Consider the following 19330-nt stretch of genomic DNA (forward strand, 5'->3'; position numbering starts at 1 on the left):
AAAAGTTTGGGAAATATACTTTCTCTCCAGTTAGATTATAAGTTTGATACCACTCTGTCCCCTGAATGTGTACTGCTAGCATTCAGTTAGCTTAGCTTAGCACAAAAAACACCCGAATACAAAGGACAGACAGGAATTTTGTTTGTGCAGATTAATTAAAATTTACAGTCTGAACACAAATATTGTCATGGATAATCCACAGACCCCCACGAACCTCTTTCAAATTAAGTAACTGTCCTCATGAAAACAGCTGACAGTGTCTTCTGTGGATAATTCAGAGCTGCAGGAAACGTTCTTTATTAGATTCTTTATTATTATATTTATTATTAATTAAATCTCTTTGTTCTAAGTTTCCAATTTTCTGAGCACCATGTAGAATATCCTATTCACCTCTTTCGTTTTGGGGAAATCTCATTTGGCATGTAAAACCAAATCTGTCTGCATGGCCTGTTAGAGACCACCAGAGGGAATATGAGAAGGTTTTTAATCTTTAAATTTTGGATGCACTGGTCCTTTAACTTCCCTTCTTAAGCAGCTCCTCCACACTCAGTGAGGTCAAATATGTGCTTCATAACATGGTGTAAAACACTATCTTGCATTTAAAGCATTAAAATAAAGTAAGAGTTATACCTTAAGTTTGGCTTCATAGACAGACAGCACACATCTCAGCCATTATCATTGTATTATTCTACTTATCACTATTGATATCGTTGTTTAGTTTCGGTTTTACTTATCTGATAATCAAAAGTTTCTATGAATGTCCTGTGAACAGATTAAATGGAGATTAAATGTTGGGAACCACTGCATTATAAACAGGCACTTTTAAAAAATGTGTCGTATTTGCTTTTCTGCTTGCACTGAATATGTATTGGGCAGGAGTGGCAAGCTCAAAACCTGCATGGACCAGTGAGTAGGCAGTGTGGACTGGGAGCTGGAGAGGTGCCAGCACACCTTCTGGCATCTGACTGCAGGACAATCTCTTCATACATTCATGTACGTTTATAGGTGTTGTTTGTGCGTATGTGTGTGTTTTGGGCCTGTTTATTTGTAAAATAACAGAGCCAGAATTTTATTTTGAAGGTGATCAATTTAGTATGTCATCTTCTTCTTCTAAAAAAATGACAGCACAGAATGTATTTGTACTTTGTATTTAAGCGAACCTACATTTTAAATACCCTTATTTGCACACTGTCTTTTATTTCAAATAAAACATGACTATAAAGTTTAAATAAGACACGCAACATCTTTTGGTTACGTTTTTCTTTAATTTAAGACACAGATCACACAAGTTGAAACGATAAGTTCCTAGTAGCAAACACTCCTGTGCAGGTATATCGACCAGTTGCCACAACAAACAGCAGCCCTATCCTCATTAACATGACATTTTACTTCGGTGTGTGTCAGTTTACATAATTCATGATAAGAGATGTTAAGCTTCGTTGAGATCAGCATGGCTTACAAAACGATTATTAATTTACGACTGAGAGCCGACCAATCGATACTGAATATTTGCAGTAACATTATTACAGCCTATAAATACATTCTTGTCAGAATCAGACTGCTGACTGTGTAGTTAAAGCTATATACAGCAATATATTAATGATCTTCACTGATGCAGCACACATTCCTAAACCTCCGGCTACTACAAAGTGTATAAATGTGTGTAGAAGCATCTTAAATCTAAAAACAATTATATTATTTTCTACTGACTCCTGCGGGGTATTTTCTTCAGGAGGTCAAAGGTCAGAATCTGGAAACATTACTTATTCTCTTCCTTTAAAGCGTTTCTTAAACATACCACAGACACAGTGGTAACATACGGCAAGTTTAAAAGAACAGTTGTTCTTTTAAAAAGGTCCCATTTTCAGTCCGTAACTCTTTACACCGTTGTGAGAGAGACGACTACAAGAGGAATATTAGAGTTTATCAATCAAGATAAAATAATCAATCGTACGGTATTGCTAAATATTTGGACCTACTAAAAATCACAGCAAAGATTAGACGACAGTGTATTGCACTGTAACACAAACATCACATACAGTTGTGAGCGTGAAACGTGGAACAGCAGTTTGACAAGTGATCATAACTCAAGGTCCGCTTACCAGCCTTTACTGGAGCTTTCAGCAACAGCACACAACCGTAGTGGTCAAAAACAGGCCTGTGCTAAAACAGGAAGTCCAGTTCGAGTTGCAGAGTAGAGATGTATGTAACATTCCCGCATTTGAACATCGAAAAATGACAAAAAATTCAGTATATATTTACCCAAATGTTTCCAACAATGTTCAAACCCAGAAAAATCTGTTATTTTATTCACGGTAACGGTGCGTTTGATTTGGTCCTTTGCTGTACAGCTTCTGGGGAAAACATCAGATGACATGTAGGTCAGTAACTCAGCAAATTTGATTAAATGTAACGTGAATAAGATTTTAAGAAATCATCTTGGTGGTGGTTTAACATGATCCCATGCTACTAGTTACAATGTCACCAAACTACATTTTTTGTTTTGATTGAATGTTTAAAGGCTTATCAGAAGCTTAAAACTCTGCACAACACTTTGTTATACTCTGCTAATGTCGACCACCAGATGTGCCTGAAAGCTCTGATAAAAGCTCGTAAGGGGGACCTTGATTTAACATCACACACAGCACTCATTCTCAGCATTTACATTACTCATCTCCAAGAGTTTGGTTCTGATTTCTCTCAGTGTCTGACAGTGTCTCCGGAGCTGAAGCTCGGGCAGTTTCAGCCTCGCTGGTGCTTCCCTCGCTCTGAGCCTTCTGCTCCTTGGCTGCGTGCATCTTCAGGTGCTTCTTAAGGGAGGAATGATCTGTGTAGGTCTTTCCACACTGGCTGCAGAGGTAGACCTTCTCTTTGGTGTGGACCAGCTCGTGTCTCTTCAGGTGACCCGACCTGCTGAAGCTCTTGCTGCAGTACGAGCAGCTGTACTCCTTCTCCCCCGTGTGAGTCCTCTGGTGCAGTTTGAGGCTGCTGGCCACCGTGAACTTCTTGCCGCACTCGTTGCAGCTGTACGGCCTCTCGCCTGTGTGCATCCTCATGTGGATGGTGAGGTGGCCCGCCTGGCTGAAGGTCTTCTTGCACAGCTCGCAGCTGTAGGGCCTCTCTCCAGTGTGAATCCTGTAATGCGTCTTGAGGTCGCCCAAGCCGTTGAACCTTTTGCCGCACTGAGCGCAACAGTACGGCTTCTCGCCGGTGTGGATCCTCTCGTGTATACGCAGGTTTCCTGCGTTGCTGAATGTTTTGCCGCACTCCTGGCAGCTGTAAGGCCTCTCCCCGGTGTGAGTCCGCAGGTGGACTTTGAGCTGGTTGTGCTCGTTGAAGCGCTTCCCGCAGTGCGAGCAGGAATACGGCTTCTCTCCAGTGTGGACTCGTTTGTGTATCCTAAGCTGACTGGGGTGGGCGTATGTTTTACTGCAGATGTTACAGCTGTAGGGTCTTTCTCCTGTGTGTGTGCGCTTGTGGGATTTGAGGAGATCAGCCCGGCCGAAGCGTTTGCCGCAGTAGCTGCAGCTGTGCGCCTTCTCGCCGCTGTGAGTCTTCATGTGAGCGTTGAGCGAGGCGGCTCGACTGAATGTTTTGGGACAGGTGGGACAACGCAAAAAGTTGTCACGAACCTCCAAAAACTCATCTGCAGGAACGGCGGGTGAATCGTTTTCCTCATGAGTCACTACTTCATCCTGTCTGCTCACTCCATCAGGATCTATTTCTGATTCAGGGTAAAATCTCAACGCATCAATGGACAACACCCCAATCTGCTCCTCCTCCTCCGTCTTAATGAACTGTCCATCCTGCATGTAAGTGTCAGAAACGATGGTGACTTTAACCTCACTGTCACTGCCTCTGGAGTCTTGCTCCAGGCCTGGAGATGGCGGCAAAGGTTCATACACATCATGATTGTCAAAACTCACCTCTGTGCTCTCGTTTTTTATCGGCCTCATTGTCAGATTGAGGAGGGATGAAGGCTGCGAGAGGTCAATAGCGCCGCTCTCCTCCAGGCCAGGCTCTGTTTTTACAGATATTAAGGTTTGGGTGGACACACTTGCCCCTGGTGTGTCCACACATGGTCCTTCTAGATCAGTCTGCAGTAAAAAGGAGGCAGGGGATACGCGCTCCCTCATCTTGTCTTTATGCTTCCTCCTGCAGCTCTTCTTGTCACTGCTGCATATGGACATCTTGAACAAGCCCTGGGTGGAGGTGATGGGACGATCGTTCCATTCGGATGTTGAAAACTTTTCAGGAGCATCTTGTTCATGAATATCTGTCAGAAGTACACATAAATAAATAGTAAAATAGAGTAAATAGAGTAAAATAGTACAAACTGTGGGTCATATATACATATTACAGCTATAATGTTTGATTAGGGAAAAACAGCCTGGACTTTTAAATTAATCACTGACAATTTTGATAATCTATTTCAGCAATTTTTTGAGGAAATAAAATGTCAAAAATGTTATGATTCTGTCTGCTTAAATACGAATATTTTCTTGTTTCTTTACTCCTCCATGACAGTTAACTGAATATCATTGGGTTGTGAACAAAACAAAACAAGGATGCCGTCTTGGGCTTATAGAAAAGCTTAATGACATTTTGCACAATTTCCTGACATTTTAGTGACCGAACAACTTACTGATTAATTAATTATTATCATAATTAAACAACTGATTAAGTGACAAAGTTGCAGCCTTAAACTCAACTGACTTGAGTGCTGGCACATTATAATTTAAAGCTGCAGAAGAAGCTGTAAACATAACACATGCTTTCATTTGCAGTCATGTTTCTTAATAGCTGATAAATGTAAGTCCTTTATCTATTTATTATTATCATTATTATTATTATTGATTAAGACATCAGTTAGTGCAGCTTTAAATATGATATATGTGTTCAATATGTGTATAATAAAACTTGTCTGCAGCAAATAAAAAAAGGGTGATTTATTTCCACATTCTGAAACATGGAGTTTACTTTATATTGTAGAATTGATAAATAAAGGACTTTCTTATCTTATCTTATCTTATCTTATGTTGTTAGTATGGGCAGCATATTGAACAATGTAAACAGTACTGTTTACACAGTGGCCCCCCTACACGTTCACAGCCCTGTGTTGAATGTAGTGCTTGCAGTCTTTTGCTTCTGCTGCTGCTCTTCATTCATGTGTAGGTGAGCACACACATCACACATCACACTGCACAGGCACATTTGCTGACACTGCAGGTAGAGCTTGAACAAAAGGTCAGTGTCTGCATGAAGCTACACTGCCCACCGTCGCGACAAACACACCGACACCCTCCATTATAGACCGAGTGTAGACAACCGTACCTCTGGCAGCAGACTCCGAGCTTTTCTGTGCAAGCAGCAGCCGCTTCAGGCCCTCGTTCTCCGACTCGATCCTCTGTATTGTGCCCTGGTACTCGGACAGGGTCCGGTCCACTGAGTCCAGGATGTCGCTGACTGTCGCTTTGAAGATCTCATTCAGAGAAGACTCCAGGAAGATTTTCAGGTCATTTGACTTGGCCATGTTGGACCGAGCGGCTGCGGGTGTAGACAACTCACCCGTCGGTTTGTACTCGGTTAAAAGTATCTGGAAGAAGAAAAAAAAAAAGAAGTGGGTGTGTGCGGCTCTGCTGCCGTGTGCGGAACAAACAAAGCAGACACGGTCGCATGAAAGTGACGACACGGTGGCGCTGGTTGTGTTTTGCTAACGGCCGCTCACGGGTCTGTGGCGCCCCTGCTGGCGCGGAGTGGAACCGTTGGATCCTCTGCCGTTACTCTGACAGTTTATAGAAATACACGGTGATAAATTTAGTTTAAATATCGACGAAAAGAGCTGCAAAACTACAGCAACACTGCTAGATTAGGTCACTACTACTACTAGTAGTACTACAACTGCCAAATCAGCTTCTACAACCACTAACCAACAACTAAATTTAACTAACTGCAAGGATGCTCAAATAAATGCTAGGTAATGCTAATATTTTAATACTACCGGTTATCTGAATGCTAATCGTGCTAATTACGCTGCTCACGATGTAACTTTGGTTATATGTCAAGACTAAAGCTAATTACGCTCATGCTAATGATATAAGTTAATCGTTTTAAAACGTTGATAATAACGAATAACAACGTTATCATATAATATTAGCTACTAATTTAACTACGTTAACTAGCTAACAGGAAGTAGGTGAAACTAGTTAGATGTCCTCTGCTAGCTAATGTGCTTAGCATTAGCTGGAGCACTCTTGTTAACTGGAGCACTCAGTTGAAAAAGTAGTTAGTGCTAATAATTTATTTAAATTATAGCTAACAACAGATGATACTCATACTAAATACTTGTTTAATACTAGTGCGCCAAATAATGATTTTCAAGGGATGCTAATCATTTGAATAATGATAGTTATTTATGCGAAGAGTGATACAAACATAAATGCTTAAACATTTTTATTTACATTTTTTTTCATCAATTAAATAAATGCAAATGCGTAGCTCAGACATTAAAAAGTCAATTATAAGATGTGTGTAGTCTATATAGCATTGTTATTACAGGTAAGCCTTTATAAAAGCCTCTCATGTCTGTTAAACAGGCTTTTCTGCCCACAGCCAGACATCTGCTAGTTAACCAATAGAAAGAGGGGCAGCTAATTCCAGTGCAGCTACTGACTGGTGCATATTGAATCTGAATACCTTCTGGTTCAACCACATAATTCCTGCTGTGCTGAGCCACTCCCCTCACCTGAACTAGTATGTTTGCTTGCATGCCTTCAGGCCAGTGGGCGTATGTTGAGGCCTCTCAGGTGTCTCTGAGCTCTTGAGTCATCTGCCAATCACAATGTGCCTTTTCTTCCTCTCCGTCGCCACTCGGCAGCTTTCTCCTTCTGTCCGTCCTCTAAATTCTCTTTTCTCCTTTTTCTTTCCCCTCAGCCATATCTGCTGTTAGACGAACAGGAAAGAGGGAAATGGAAATCCGATTCTGATCTTTCCAAAATGGACAGGAGGCGCGAAGAAAAAGGAGTAGGACCTGGTGCAGACTAGGACTTGTGACGTGCGTGCATCTCAATGCGACACCACAGCCTAAAACTCTGCTCGGCTGAAAGAGAGCGGATGTGAGGCTTGTTTGTTGTGCGCTGCAGGTTTAGACCTAATCAACTGAGGGTTATTTGTATGCTTGTGTGCATGTGTGTGAATATGTCTGCGAAGGGCGAAGGCGCAGCGCTTTGACAGCGGTATAAACCCAGTACAACACAGTGGTGTGTCTCTCCCTTCCAAGACTTAAAACCTCACAAGCAGGCTGATCATATGATGCTGCTTTAAAGTGCCTGGAGGGGGTAAGTCATGCTTCATAGCTGAAAATATTCCTGCTAATGAGATCTTTTTTTTTGTTTTTTTAGTTCTTTGTGGTTTGAAAATGTTTAAATTTGTCTCTGTGTCATGTTAGCTGGTGGTAATGACTGACTAGAAGGTAGTGTTCATCCTCTTTATATAAATTCTATTATTACACATGCACATATTTATAAGTCATTTCACAACTTTCATTTCACCCATGTGGCGTTCTTCCTCTTTTGATTTTATCCTCTGGTACATTTTTTTCCCTACTATGTCTACTTCTCCTTTAGTATTGTATTAGCTATTCTCTCACGCCTGTGCTGTCTGAACTTTCCATGCATTGTGAGCAAGTTCTCCTTGTGTGCTTCACAAAGGGTGAACTGCAGTTTCTGATTATGATTTGTTCTTGTTTTTTTCTTTGATGATGGCGGGGTTAAGCGTTTCTTTCTGTCATCTGAGCATTTCTTCTACAGTTTATAACATCAACAATGCTGCCAAAGATAACAACACATGCAGAAGATTAGCCGTGTTATCATGCTGAACACTCAGTATTTCATCAGAGGAGCCAGAGATTGAAATCTCTGTGCTGTAGAGTATCAGAATGCTCTAACTCATTTTAAAATTCAGCTTATTAAGATTCTCACTCAGGAGAGACAATGCTGCTTTTCAAATCTTGAATATAAGCTTTAGTATCTATAAATCTTTTGTTTCAATCACATTACAATTCATTTACAGTCAGTCCTCGCTGATGTTGTACTGTGGCACTTGTTGCACCCTGACAGGAACTGAGAAGTGAGCACCCACACAGGAAATGTGGTCAAGGTCTCTCCCGGATGTTGGTTGCATGACGTGGATAGAATATTTTCGATAGACGCAGAAGTATAGACGAAAAAGTGTGACAGATAGAGGAAGAAATAAATGGAGGTGAGAATAAGTAAGGCAGAAAAGAAGAGGATATGAGATGTGATATTTTGTTGTTGAGAGATGCCCTTGGTTTGTGTTGACAGCACACAGTTCAAATGTTGATTCTTTCACGGTTTATCCTTCACCCCTACAGTAGTGCAGCGTGGTGATAAAATCATAAACAACACAGGACTGTTTAACGGCTCGCCAGAGACAACCCCACCCTCTGCCTCCGTCTTAATCCCCACCTTATACCTCTACTGTATCTCTCTTTCTCTCTTGCTCACTTGCTCGGCGGATTTTTCTGTGTCTGTGGTCAGGAAGTAGAGACATGGCTTTGTGACATTTCAGTGGAAGTCTATTGCACTGCACATTTGCAATGCCACACCAAGAAGCTAAAAAACATTGACAAATGAGCAGCACTGGCTAAAAAAGTGGATTATGTTTGCATACAAGTGGTGAGTGTGGTGTATTTTCATACTATCAGGGCTGTAAATGATTTAATTCAGTTACTTGATCTTGTTTTTGCTTGGAGTGTTGTTTTTAATGCGTTTGAAAGGACTCTTTCTCACAGATGAATAGAAGAAACTACAGAGCGGCTCTAAAGACATCACTGTTACGCTACAACCAAATATAGTAGAGTCTTATGAAAGGCTTTTTTGTCTATCAGCTAATCAGATGCCTCTTCCTGGAGGCTCCCCAAATGTTTTTGTCTGTAACTGTGGCATTCAGAAAGTTCATGAAGAATCGATTTAACATTAATCGCTCTTTTCTCTTCTCACAGATCTTTCCATGGCTCCAATGGAGGTTGTAAGACGCTTCAGGATTTCACATTTATGAGACCATACAAGATGGACGTTTTGTAGCAAGGCATCATTTGCAGCTACAACACCTTTCACCCAAACCCACAAACACCTCGACAGCGGAACTGTCTGCGATACATGCTAATGGCGGAGGAAAACGTGTGCTCCTCTCTGCCAGACATCACAGATTTAGTCCTTCAGCAGCCCCAACAGGAGTCATGGACCTCTATAGACCACCAGTTCCACAATGGAGAACAGGAGGCCATTGTGTGGGGCGAGACAGAGCTGCAGATAAACCAGGAACGAGAGACAGACGAGCTCAGACGAGACGCTCCTGAGGAGGCAGAGCAGTGGGAGCAAATCATATGGCCGGTGCGCCCCATGAGCTGCACCAGTCCCCCGATCTCCTTCGCCACAGTGCAGTGGGACATGCCCGATCCCACAGCGCAGTGGGACATGCCCGATCCCACTGCAAAGGCGTCTACACTCATGACTGACAGCAGCGTGGCAAATGAGCTGGACTCCTGCAGCGTGACGACTCTAGACACCACTTCCCCCTCACTTCACCAATCTCAAGGCGTTGATGTCGACCTTTTCACACAGGAGGTCAGAGAGGAGGAAGATGGGTTTGATTCACAGTTTCTGAACTCGGATCAAGAGAGGACAGGAAACTGCTCAGAGGTAGGTACCGTAGAGAGCGAGATTTGAGGTTATCACTCTGCTATTGTTTTTTCTGTGTGAAGACACAATTTCCTGTGGCATTATTCCTCCCTTCTCAGAGAGTTGACTTGCTTCGCCACCCCAGTCTTTATCTCTTTAGAGACACGTGTTTAGGTTACATGTGGCTGTAGTCAGTTGAGCAGAGGTGGGTGGAATAGAGTGGACATAATGCTGGTCAGATGAGGCTCAGGTTGCTTATGCATGAGCCCACTGGCAATCACAAGCTTTCTTGCACAGCTCATGTTCATGATCAATGGCCTGTGTTGCAATTTCCAGCCATGTGATGCTGCAGATGTGCAAGAGCCCACGGCACAGGAACAGGAAGATTCAACTCACGAGCTGTTAGACAGTAATAACGGTACGTGTTACTCGGAGCAACATCTTAATTTAGCGTTAAATGTCATTTTTTTCGTATTTGTTTCTCAGTTTGAGAATACAAATGACTGATTCTTCCCTTTTTATTAGAATAAATGAGTCCTGCTTTAACTGAAAAACTGCAATATACTCCGTCTTCTTAACAATCTTTCAGAAGCCCCACTGCCGACAGACTCAGAGGAGGAGAACGGACACTCAGCAGCTTCAGATCCTGCTGAAACTGTGGACTTAATCGATATTCTAAAAGAGATTGATGGCTCAGAAGAAGAGGCGGACAGCTTTGTGGACTTAAAACCAGAAGAGGAACAGGAGGAGCCCGGCGTTCTGCTGACTGGACAGGACGACTCGGAGGAAGAGCGGACTCCACTGAACAGCGTTAAAACTGAAGAGGAGAACGAGGAAGGAGACGAGGTAGAAGAGGAGCACAGTGGTTCAAACGTTTCCTGTACAGAAGAAAGTGATGAGGAAAAAACTGTCAGTTCTCTGAGTGATGTGTGAGTATCATAGACTTAACTTCAGAAAGGGGAACAGGAAGTGTGTTTTAAGGGCATATCCATTCATTATGTGAATTATGTCACAGTATAATGTCACGTTTTGGCACTGACGACTTTGCTTCTTTCATTCACACTTTTCAGGGAGGTTTCTGCAGAGCTGCTACAAAGTGACGATTCTGGACCGACAGTAAACCCAGATAAGCTAATTGATCTGCAACAGTCAGAGCTTTCAGAGGAAGGACAACAATCAGGGAGTGAAGAGGACGTAGAGATACTCGAACGGTTACATGAAGATCCCACAGGACCGACTGCGGAGCCAGAAATGTGCAAAAATGTAGATCAGAACGTGGACCCTGAACAGTCAGAGGCCGCTCACGATAATGAAGAACAGTTTCAGGCGGAAAATGATGCAGAGAGGATAGAAAGCTCACAAGAGATACTGGAGCTGACTGAAAAACTGGAGGAGACGAGTTTACAGCATCAGGATTGTGACCAAACAACCTCACAGGAGCCGCAGCCTGAACAATCTGAGTCCGAGCGTCTGGAGATGACCGCAGAGCCAGAGGAGATCCAAGTAGAGGAGCAACACTCTGAAGACCAGTTCGGACAACATCTGGAAGAGACACCACAGATGGAATTGACAGAAGCTGAAGGAATTCAACCTGAAATTGCCGACCAGCCAGAGGAGTCTACTCCGTCAGAGCAGACAGATTGTATCGAAGCTGAAGACCCTGTAGTGGCAGAGCAGCAAGAACAGATGGAGCCGTCAGAGCAGAGCGAGCAAACGACCGACTCGTCACAGCCAACGCTCTCTGAGCAGCTCGAGCATCCTGAGGAGATAGATGAGTCCGAAATAACGGAGCAGCTGCCTGCTGAGACTGAGGTCACACAGCAGACAGCCGAGGCAGAGTTCAGTCAGGTGGACAAACAGGCTGAGACGTCACATCAGGCTGAAGAAGTCGGACACTCTGAGGATGGATCTGTACAAACTGTTTTAACCAACGGAGAGCAGCCCAAACCCCCTGAGACAGCGGTGTCTCTTATGAACGGAGGGGAGGTGGACAGAGAGAAGGCCCGCTGCCTCGCTGAACGGCTGTTTAAGCTGGACGGGATCCAACGTGTGGACGTGGTGAAGCACTTGGACAAAGAGTAAGCATAAACATATATTTATTTTTCCTGTCATTAGACCTGAAGAGCGACGGTGTCATGAGCACTGCAGCTAAACCCACCACTGTTCAGTGAAGCTGCAGAAGGCTTTTAGCGTGGCATGTCATAAAGGTGCTTATTGATACTAGATAGTGATAGAGCATTAATGAATGAATGATGTTTGTATTTGTGTGTCATGAATCAAACTTACAAAACGCCATAAATTCAAAAAGTGCTGCAGATATGTTTTCAAACAATCAAACAAGTCCAGAAATAGATACCAATTAAATCTTCGGACCTTTTTTATGGACAGCAGTGTTTTTCAGTCCTGCTCCTGAGAGCCTCTTGCCCTGCACGTTATTGTTTTTAGATGCTTCCCTGCTCCGACACACCTGATTCAAATGATCTGCTTGTCATGAAGCTCTGCTGAAGCCTGATAACGACCAATTTATTAGAATCAGGTGTGTTGGGGGCAGGGAAACATCTACATGGTGCTGGACAGGGGATCTCCAGAACCAGGACTGATAAACATTGATCTACAGTGATGGAATGTAACTAAGTAATACTGTACCGAAGTATTATTTTGAGGTACTTTTACTTTACCTGAGTATTTTCTGCTACCCGACAAAAATTTTGAGGCTAACATTGTACTTTTTACTCCCACCGCATTAATTTGATAACTTCAGATACGAGTTACTTTTCAGATTACATGCTGCATTTAAATTAGTGTATTTTACTGAGAGTCAAACATAGAAAAAAACAACCAAAAAGACTAATTTTGATAATCAGAAAAATACTGAATATCGCATCCGATAATCGTCTAGGCAGGTAATCTGTCGACCCACAATATACAGTATCTTTATACATGTAAATATATGTATTAATTACTTTTACTCGTACGTTCGATACTTAAGTACATTTAATATCAGATAATTAAAGACCTTTTCTCAAGAACTATTTCTATGGGTGACTTCAGTTCTATGATATCTTTACTTTTACTCGAGTATGATTTTTGAGTACTTTTTACAACACTGATTATCAACAACCCTAAATACCAAACACTTGAGAAGCTGTGTAAAATGTAAATGAAAAAGAATACAGTCATTTGCAAACAAAATGTGTTGACCAAGTGTTGAACCTCGCCCCATCCCTACTTGACTGAGCCTTTCGAGGATGCCCCTGTCATGATACTACCATCTGTTACCAGTGAACCTGTTTACCTGTGGACTGATCCAAACAGGTGTTTTTTGGAGCATTCCACAACTTTCCCAGTCTTTTGTAGGTCCTGTTTCAACTTGTTTAAAATGTGCTGCTGGCATCAAATTCAGAATAAAAGGCATATATTTTATAAACATTAATGAAGCTGATCAGGTAAAACATTAAATGTTATGTCTCTGTACTGTGTACATATACTCCACTGAGTACATGTCAAAAAGGGATTGACGAAACGTCACATTCTGTTTTATTTATGTTTTACACAGCGTCCTAACCTTTTTCAGACAGACAAAAACATTTACGCTATCGAAAAAGTCGGACTTGCTTCTTCTCCCGGCTTTTGAAACAAAATCAGCAAACTTAAACGCATCAAAATTAAACAGCCTGTCCAATTTTTGATAATCTCTACGTCACCGTTCACACGATCTAGAATAACCAGTTCTCAACTGTGCAACTAGAGATTTTTGACTTTTGTAACAACAAGCTGCAACACGACTCAGGTCAAAACCTCAGATGATGAACTTTAGTTAAGGCTTTGACTAAACATTTTACATTGACTTACATCACAACATGAACCATTGCTGTAGATATACAGCATATCCACCTCCTCAAAGACTGAGTGAAGCCCACAGAGATCTGTGTGATTTATTCCACAGCGCCACCTTCATATTTGTTCTGTCCTCTGACATGTAACATTAAAGGTGACTAAAAAGATTCCACACATTAATATCAGTTTTCTTGTCGTGGGTAGGGCTGCTCAGCTGTCTTGTGCCATTTAGAGATGTTTTCAAGAAAATAACCCCAGTGATGTCATCAGGGGTGTTTTGGAAACCAGTAAAAAGTCTGTGTTACAAGCTGAGGGCGTAGAGGTAATGAGTGTAACTTCAGATGGTTGTGTTGTGGGAAGTGTAGGATGAAGTGGTTATTGTTATCATGATATTGAGATCTAGTGGAATAAAAATCTTTTTGTGGTCATATTACAGTTAATTAGTTTTCTGGACTTTTTGACAGTTTGAGTATGAGTAACTGAGTTCCTCTAAATGCTCGGCCATCATATTCAAGAAGTCACATGATTTATTTTCTTCATTCAAACCACATTATCCTCTTTTGGTAATTGTCTCCAGTTTAGATAAAATGCTGCACGAGAGCACCAGTAGTCACTCACTGGTTGCTAACATTCAGAAAGTAAACAAACTAGCAGTTTCAATGCCAGGGCTCACCATCCACAACAAGTTCCCCCCAACAAACTTTTGCAGGTACACAGTTGCTGATTAGTGATATTTGCACCGCTCCAGATGATTATGATTGGTTTAAAGAAATACGAACAAGCCAGAGCGTTTTTTCTGAATTATCATGAGTTATGGGCACGACATCCACCACGTCCTGTCACTCATGCTGTTCATGTGCTCCGTGGTTGGTCCCACTTCCTGAGTTGGGAAGTCGGTCTTTTGACTGACATTTGATTGTTCAGAGTCGTACACAACTCGTCTTCCAGTATTACAGATGACATGTGAGCCAAACATGCTCTTCTTAGAGCAGTTAGTAGTGACTTGAGTGAATACTACTAACAATATTATTATTGCTTAGCCCGCTTGGCTTATGCTTTAAAAGCCTTGAAAGTGCCAATGCGTCAGGCATTATGATACTTCATTACTTGCGCTAGTCCTGCCAAGCACTGGAAGTATCACCCATAATAGTTTTCCCAGACACCTCCCCCGCAAACTCTAGCAGTCTGATAATGAGTGACCTTTCTCTTCCTATGCAAGACTAGAGCATTAGAAATCATCCCCAGATATTATCCCATGATTCATATAAAGATACTGATTTAAAGATGTGATGCTTCTGTTTCTAAGAAATAAAGTGTTGATAAAACTGACACAGACTGTATTTTGTTTCTATTTATTAGTAATAATTTCAGTCATGCTGTCGGGGAGGAGTACCTGAAATTCTTTGACTTCACCGGGCAAACCCTCGATCATGCCCTGAGGTGAGAATTACCTTGATTGCACGCACTGACATCACTCACTAAACACGCTCGTATAACATCTCATAAACAATATTTATTTTATTTTCACTCAGATCGTTCCTGAAAGTGGTGGTGCTGATAGGAGAGACTCAGGAGAGAGAGCGCGTACTGCAGCATTTCGCCTGCCGCTTCCATCAGTGCAACCCCGACTCCTTCTCCTCATCAGGTGAGCCTCAGTCATGGGTTACTTGATATTTCCTGATCAAACGATTCAGCAGCTAGCACTGTGACAGATGCATGTGTCATTTTCCTTCTCATATCCTCAGGGGCTGTGCTGGCTCTTACATGTGCTTTGATGCTTCTTAACACCGACTTGCACGGACAGGTGAGACACATTTATAAGAGTAAAATATAATGAAAGCTTAAATTATGAACTCTGAGCGGTGTTTTCAATGTGTTGTGTTTGTTAACAGAATGTGGGAAAATCCATGTCCTCCTCCAAGTTTGTGTCCAACCTGGACGGAATGAATGAGGAAGAAAACTTCAGCAAAGACCTCTTGAAAGTAAAACTGTCGCTAAATTCTGTTTCAGAAAGCAAAGTCGTATCTTTGTTGGTGAAAATGATTTAACCTTTTCCTCTTCGTCGTCATTGCAGAGTCTTTACAATTCCATAAAGAGTGAACCACTGGAGTGGGCCGTGTAAGTGCACTGATGAAAAAAACACATCGTCGTATTCTTCATATACATAATCTCACACTTAAGAATCTGTATTTGCATGTTACAGTGATGAGGAGGAACTGAAGAACTCCGTGTTGGTGGACGAAGATGCAGCAGATGAAGCACCGATGCGTTCAAAAGCCAACCCCTTCCAGGACGTCCCTCATGACAAAACGGCTGCTGTAGTCAAAGAGGGATTCCTCCAGAGAAAACTCCACGCCGACATAGACGGCAAACGCAGTGAGTGACACACGAACATAAATAATCACCTACATCTGATTTATTTTGCCTTTTGAGAATAGACAGGATTTAAAGGTGCAATCTGTAGTTTAGTTAAATTGACCTTAAATATCAGCACCAACAGTAGATCCTGTCAGACTTTATGCAGAGGAACATAACAGAGAAAAAAAGATTGTGATTAATGTATTTGAGTTAATCAGTTTGGCAGCTTCAGCTTCTCATCACAATGGATGAACGCTGCATTTTGATCATTTCTTGATTGTTTGTAACATGAAGTGCTTTGATATCACTCCTGTCTAATCTTGAACCTGCTGAATGTTTGTGTGCGACAGCTCCGTGGGGGAAGAGAGGCTGGAAGACTTTCTACGGAGGGCTGAGGGGAATGGTCCTTTACTTACAGAAGGTCAGTAACTCAATTTTATTATTAACAGTTTGTTTCCCTACGTCATGTATACATTAAATTGAATATATTTTATTATTGTAACAGAATAATTTCCCCTCTTTGTGTGTGTGTGTGTCAGGATGATTACAGGCGCGATCAGATGACTAATGAGGAGGTGGTGAGCGTACATCACTCTCTGGCGGAGCAGGCAGCCGACTACACCAAGAGGCCACATGTCTTCCGCCTGCAGACGGCTGACTTGAGGGTTTTCCTCTTTCAGGCCTCGTAAGTCACAGCACAGTGTGCGTATGTTTATGTGTGTGTGTCAGAGAGTCCAGCAGTAACAGTTGTCTCCTCAGATCCAGGGTGGAGATGAATTCATGGATCAGCCGCATCAACCTGGTTTCGGCTCTTCACTCCTCACCTCCGTTCCCCGCCGCCGTCGGCTCTCAGAAGAGGTTCTTCAGGCCGATCCTCCCCGCCTCACAGTCCGCTCACACTCTGGTACGCACTCCTTCTAATTCCCTTATAATTACGAGTTTTTTTATGTATGAATGTGTTTTTCGGTATTTTTTAATGTTTTGGGTCAGTGTCATCTGTGAATCTAGCGGATTTGTTTTTTAAGGAACTAAAATATTCCTTCAGCAATTTGTTGTCTGTATTTCCACAAGTCTTAATCCCCAAAAGATCGGGGAAAAATTAGTCCGTCTAAAAAGACGACAGCTGATTTAACCCAACTAAACTTCGACCTCCTCATTGGTCCATGTTGATGTGTCAGCAAAGACACACTGAGGTTCTCCAAAGGTTCCTAGTCCACGGAGAAAGTTTCTTTGGTGCAAATATGGCTTTAATCACAAAAATGCCTGTTACTGGATCCAACTTTAACTCCACAGTCACAATGCAGTGACAAAGGTTGTTTTCACAAGTCATTACCATAATAAACATATCCAGAAATTTAAGATAAAGATAAAATTGCAGTGTTTGCCATTTGAATGGGATGATCCCTTCCAGCATAATCTATGAAATTAAGGAAGAAAAGTCTGCAGCTGGAGGAATAACACTGGGCTAGTACTTTCTGTCCATTCTTTCTGTTTGTTCTTCAGCAGGATTTTGCATAAAATTGATTTGCATGAAATCTGCTCCTTTGTCCCTGTGCAGGAGCGTCAGCTGCAGTCTCACACAAGAATGATGGAGTCCTTCAAGGCCGATCTCTCGTACCTGCAGCAAAACCAAACGGAGGGCAAAAAAGCCAAAGCCAAGGAGCTGGAGGATCATCGCCTCAGAGCGGACTACCTGCATTACGAGGTAATTAAAGTGCTCTGAGTGAAAGTGTGTGAATACAAGTGTATAAGAGCCATCAGTGATCCTGTGTCTCTTGTTCAAACCCCACAGATGTGTCGCTATGAGCTCTACATACAGACACTTGAGGCCTGGAAGAGCGTAAAGAAGACGGACGATGATTTGATGAGCATCGAAAGCCTGAACCTGTTTGATAAAGCCATGTGTGCAGACTCTGCAGGGGACGAAGAAGAGGAAGAAGGGCTGAAGAAGTCCCACTCCAGCCCCTCTCTGGAGCTGGAGATGCCCACTCCGACGGTGATCAAAGTCAGACGCAACATCTCAGAAAGACGGACTTATCGCAGGACCATCATTCCCCGATGGAACAAAGAGGTCTGACAGGTGACTCGGAGATTACACGACTAGTTAACGACCTTTTGGAAATGCAGATTTATACCGTTCTGCTGGGAGCTGACGAGACTTCAGTCTTTTAGTTTGGTTTAGAATTTTCTGCATTTTTATTTTGTGCACTTTTAAAAAAAAAAGAAACCTCAGGGAATCCCTTATCCTCATTCTCTGATTCATTGGACTCAAAATGTCTGTCCCCTAATTTATATTGTGTTGTTGGCACCCAAAGTGGTACAAAGTCAGCTGAACCTGGCCTTCATTTGTGAATTTACTTTGGGTCGAAATGTGCCTTTAAAATGAAAACCACTAGAGGGTGCTGTGGTACAGCACATCTCAGAGTGAATGGAGGGGGACAGGATGTGCTGTCAGGTGGTTTTAAACATGTTTTTTTAAGAGTCCTAATTGCACTTTTATTGTTTTTAATATTGTGTAAAAAAAATATGTTGTTTTCATGTGTTCATGAAGTTTTTGTGTCCATTACATGTTTCTTTTTTCCAAGTGAAGGATTGATTTCTGAAATGTTATGTATTGTTTTTTCTCTTTGGAGGAAAAATAAAATGATACTTCTGTTTATCATTCATGGGGAGACTATTTATGGATGTTGGCACTTCAGGTTTGAGAGCCTGTAGCTCAATTGTTGTCTTCGAATTTAGAAACAGCAAATACAAGGGATGCACGATAAATATTGGGAAATTTATATCATCAGCTACACGGCAGTATCAGTGACTTAACAAGTGCATCATGTCCACGCTGAAACAGTAGGTGGTGGTATGCACCTATATAGTTGGTTTGTGATTTGGCAACAAACAGAAGAACAAGAACAGGCGCAGCACGTCATGACGTCCGACCTGCTTCACCTGGGGAGAGCAACGCGCTGTGGATGTTTTTTTTTTTCAGTGTCAGAGGAAGACAACTGACTGCAACAAATGTTCTCCAAGAGTTTAAAGAGGAGGGGAAAGTTCATCTTTGCTCCCTACATTTTAGCATGTCTTCACCCTCAGGTGTGAATAAACTACAGGTGATTAACTTTTAAAAAAATGTACTTTTACTTACTGGTAATGACAAACTGCTTAAATATTAACATCGTAGTGAAACGTCTGGTGAGTGCGTGTTACGGCTACATAACTGATCACAGTGTTTAACATTTTTCCTTTGGCTTATTGGCATATTGTTATTAGTCAGCCTTGTTATATTAGACAGAATAAGCGGACAGTAAATAGAAAGAGGTATCACATCCAACAAAGGTCCCATGGGAAGGTTCATTCAAATAAAGGGATGACTCCACTACGGAGGCCCATTAACGCAAAAAGATGAAAATGAAGCTTGATGAAAAAAATATTGTTATGGT

At 42.0% G+C, this 19330-nt stretch overlaps 2 protein-coding genes across 4 annotated transcripts; one reads left to right on the plus strand and one right to left on the minus strand.

The window, feature by feature from the left end:
• Positions 1–2087: 2087 nt before the first annotated feature.
• Positions 2088–6885, minus strand: LOC311275494 (uncharacterized protein). The gene is made up of 3 exons (XM_084384108.1): positions 6746–6885; positions 5335–5596; positions 2088–4276 (listed from the first exon to the last, which is right to left on the minus strand). Exons 1-3 carry the CDS (start codon positions 6767–6769, stop codon positions 2667–2669), a joined length of 1896 nt encoding a protein of 631 aa, XP_084240234.1. The 5' UTR covers positions 6770–6885; the 3' UTR covers positions 2088–2666.
• Positions 5742–18560, plus strand: LOC311275493 (uncharacterized protein). Of its 3 annotated transcripts, XM_084384106.1 has the most exons (18): positions 5742–5977; positions 6934–7337; positions 8118–8259; positions 9023–9722; positions 10038–10119; positions 10291–10630; positions 10772–11779; positions 14898–14978; positions 15071–15183; positions 15284–15342; positions 15431–15520; positions 15613–15656; positions 15742–15914; positions 16247–16317; positions 16436–16581; positions 16656–16800; positions 17455–17601; positions 17689–18560. In XM_084384106.1, the coding sequence occupies exons 4-18, from the start codon at positions 9180–9182 to the stop codon at positions 17971–17973; spliced, it is 3327 nt and encodes a 1108-aa protein (XP_084240232.1). In that variant the 5' UTR covers positions 5742–5977; positions 6934–7337; positions 8118–8259; positions 9023–9179; the 3' UTR covers positions 17974–18560. The 3 variants fall into 3 exon arrangements, with proteins under 3 accessions (XP_084240232.1, XP_084240231.1, XP_084240233.1); XM_084384105.1 differs by lacking the exon at positions 8118–8259; XM_084384107.1 differs by lacking the exon at positions 8118–8259 and having other exon boundaries at positions 6934–7115.
• The last annotated feature ends 770 nt before the right edge of the window (positions 18561–19330 follow it).

The sequence above is a fragment of the Pagrus pagrus genome, assembly GCF_965226575.1.
Source record: "Pagrus pagrus genome assembly, chromosome: 19".
Lineage (NCBI taxonomy): Eukaryota > Metazoa > Chordata > Actinopteri > Spariformes > Sparidae > Pagrus > Pagrus pagrus.

Coding starts and splice junctions, on each gene's coding strand:
- LOC311275494 (XM_084384108.1), bottom strand. CDS start 6,769: ATGCAAGCAAACATACTAGTTCAG. Junction 5,597..6,745: donor AAGCAAACATACTAGTTCAG/GTGAGGGGAGTG, acceptor TTCTTCTTCCAG/ATACTTTTAACCGAGTACAA. Junction 4,277..5,334: donor CTCGGAGTCTGCTGCCAGAG/GTACGGTTGTCT, acceptor TACTTCTGACAG/ATATTCATGAACAAGATGCT.
- LOC311275493 (XM_084384106.1), top strand. CDS start 9,180: ATGCTAATGGCGGAGGAAAACGTGTGCTCCTCTCTGCCAGACATCACA. Junction 11,780..14,897: donor GTGAAGCACTTGGACAAAGA/GTAAGCATAAAC, acceptor TCTATTTATTAG/TAATAATTTCAGTCATGCTG. Junction 15,521..15,612: donor TCAGCAAAGACCTCTTGAAA/GTAAAACTGTCG, acceptor TCGTCATTGCAG/AGTCTTTACAATTCCATAAA.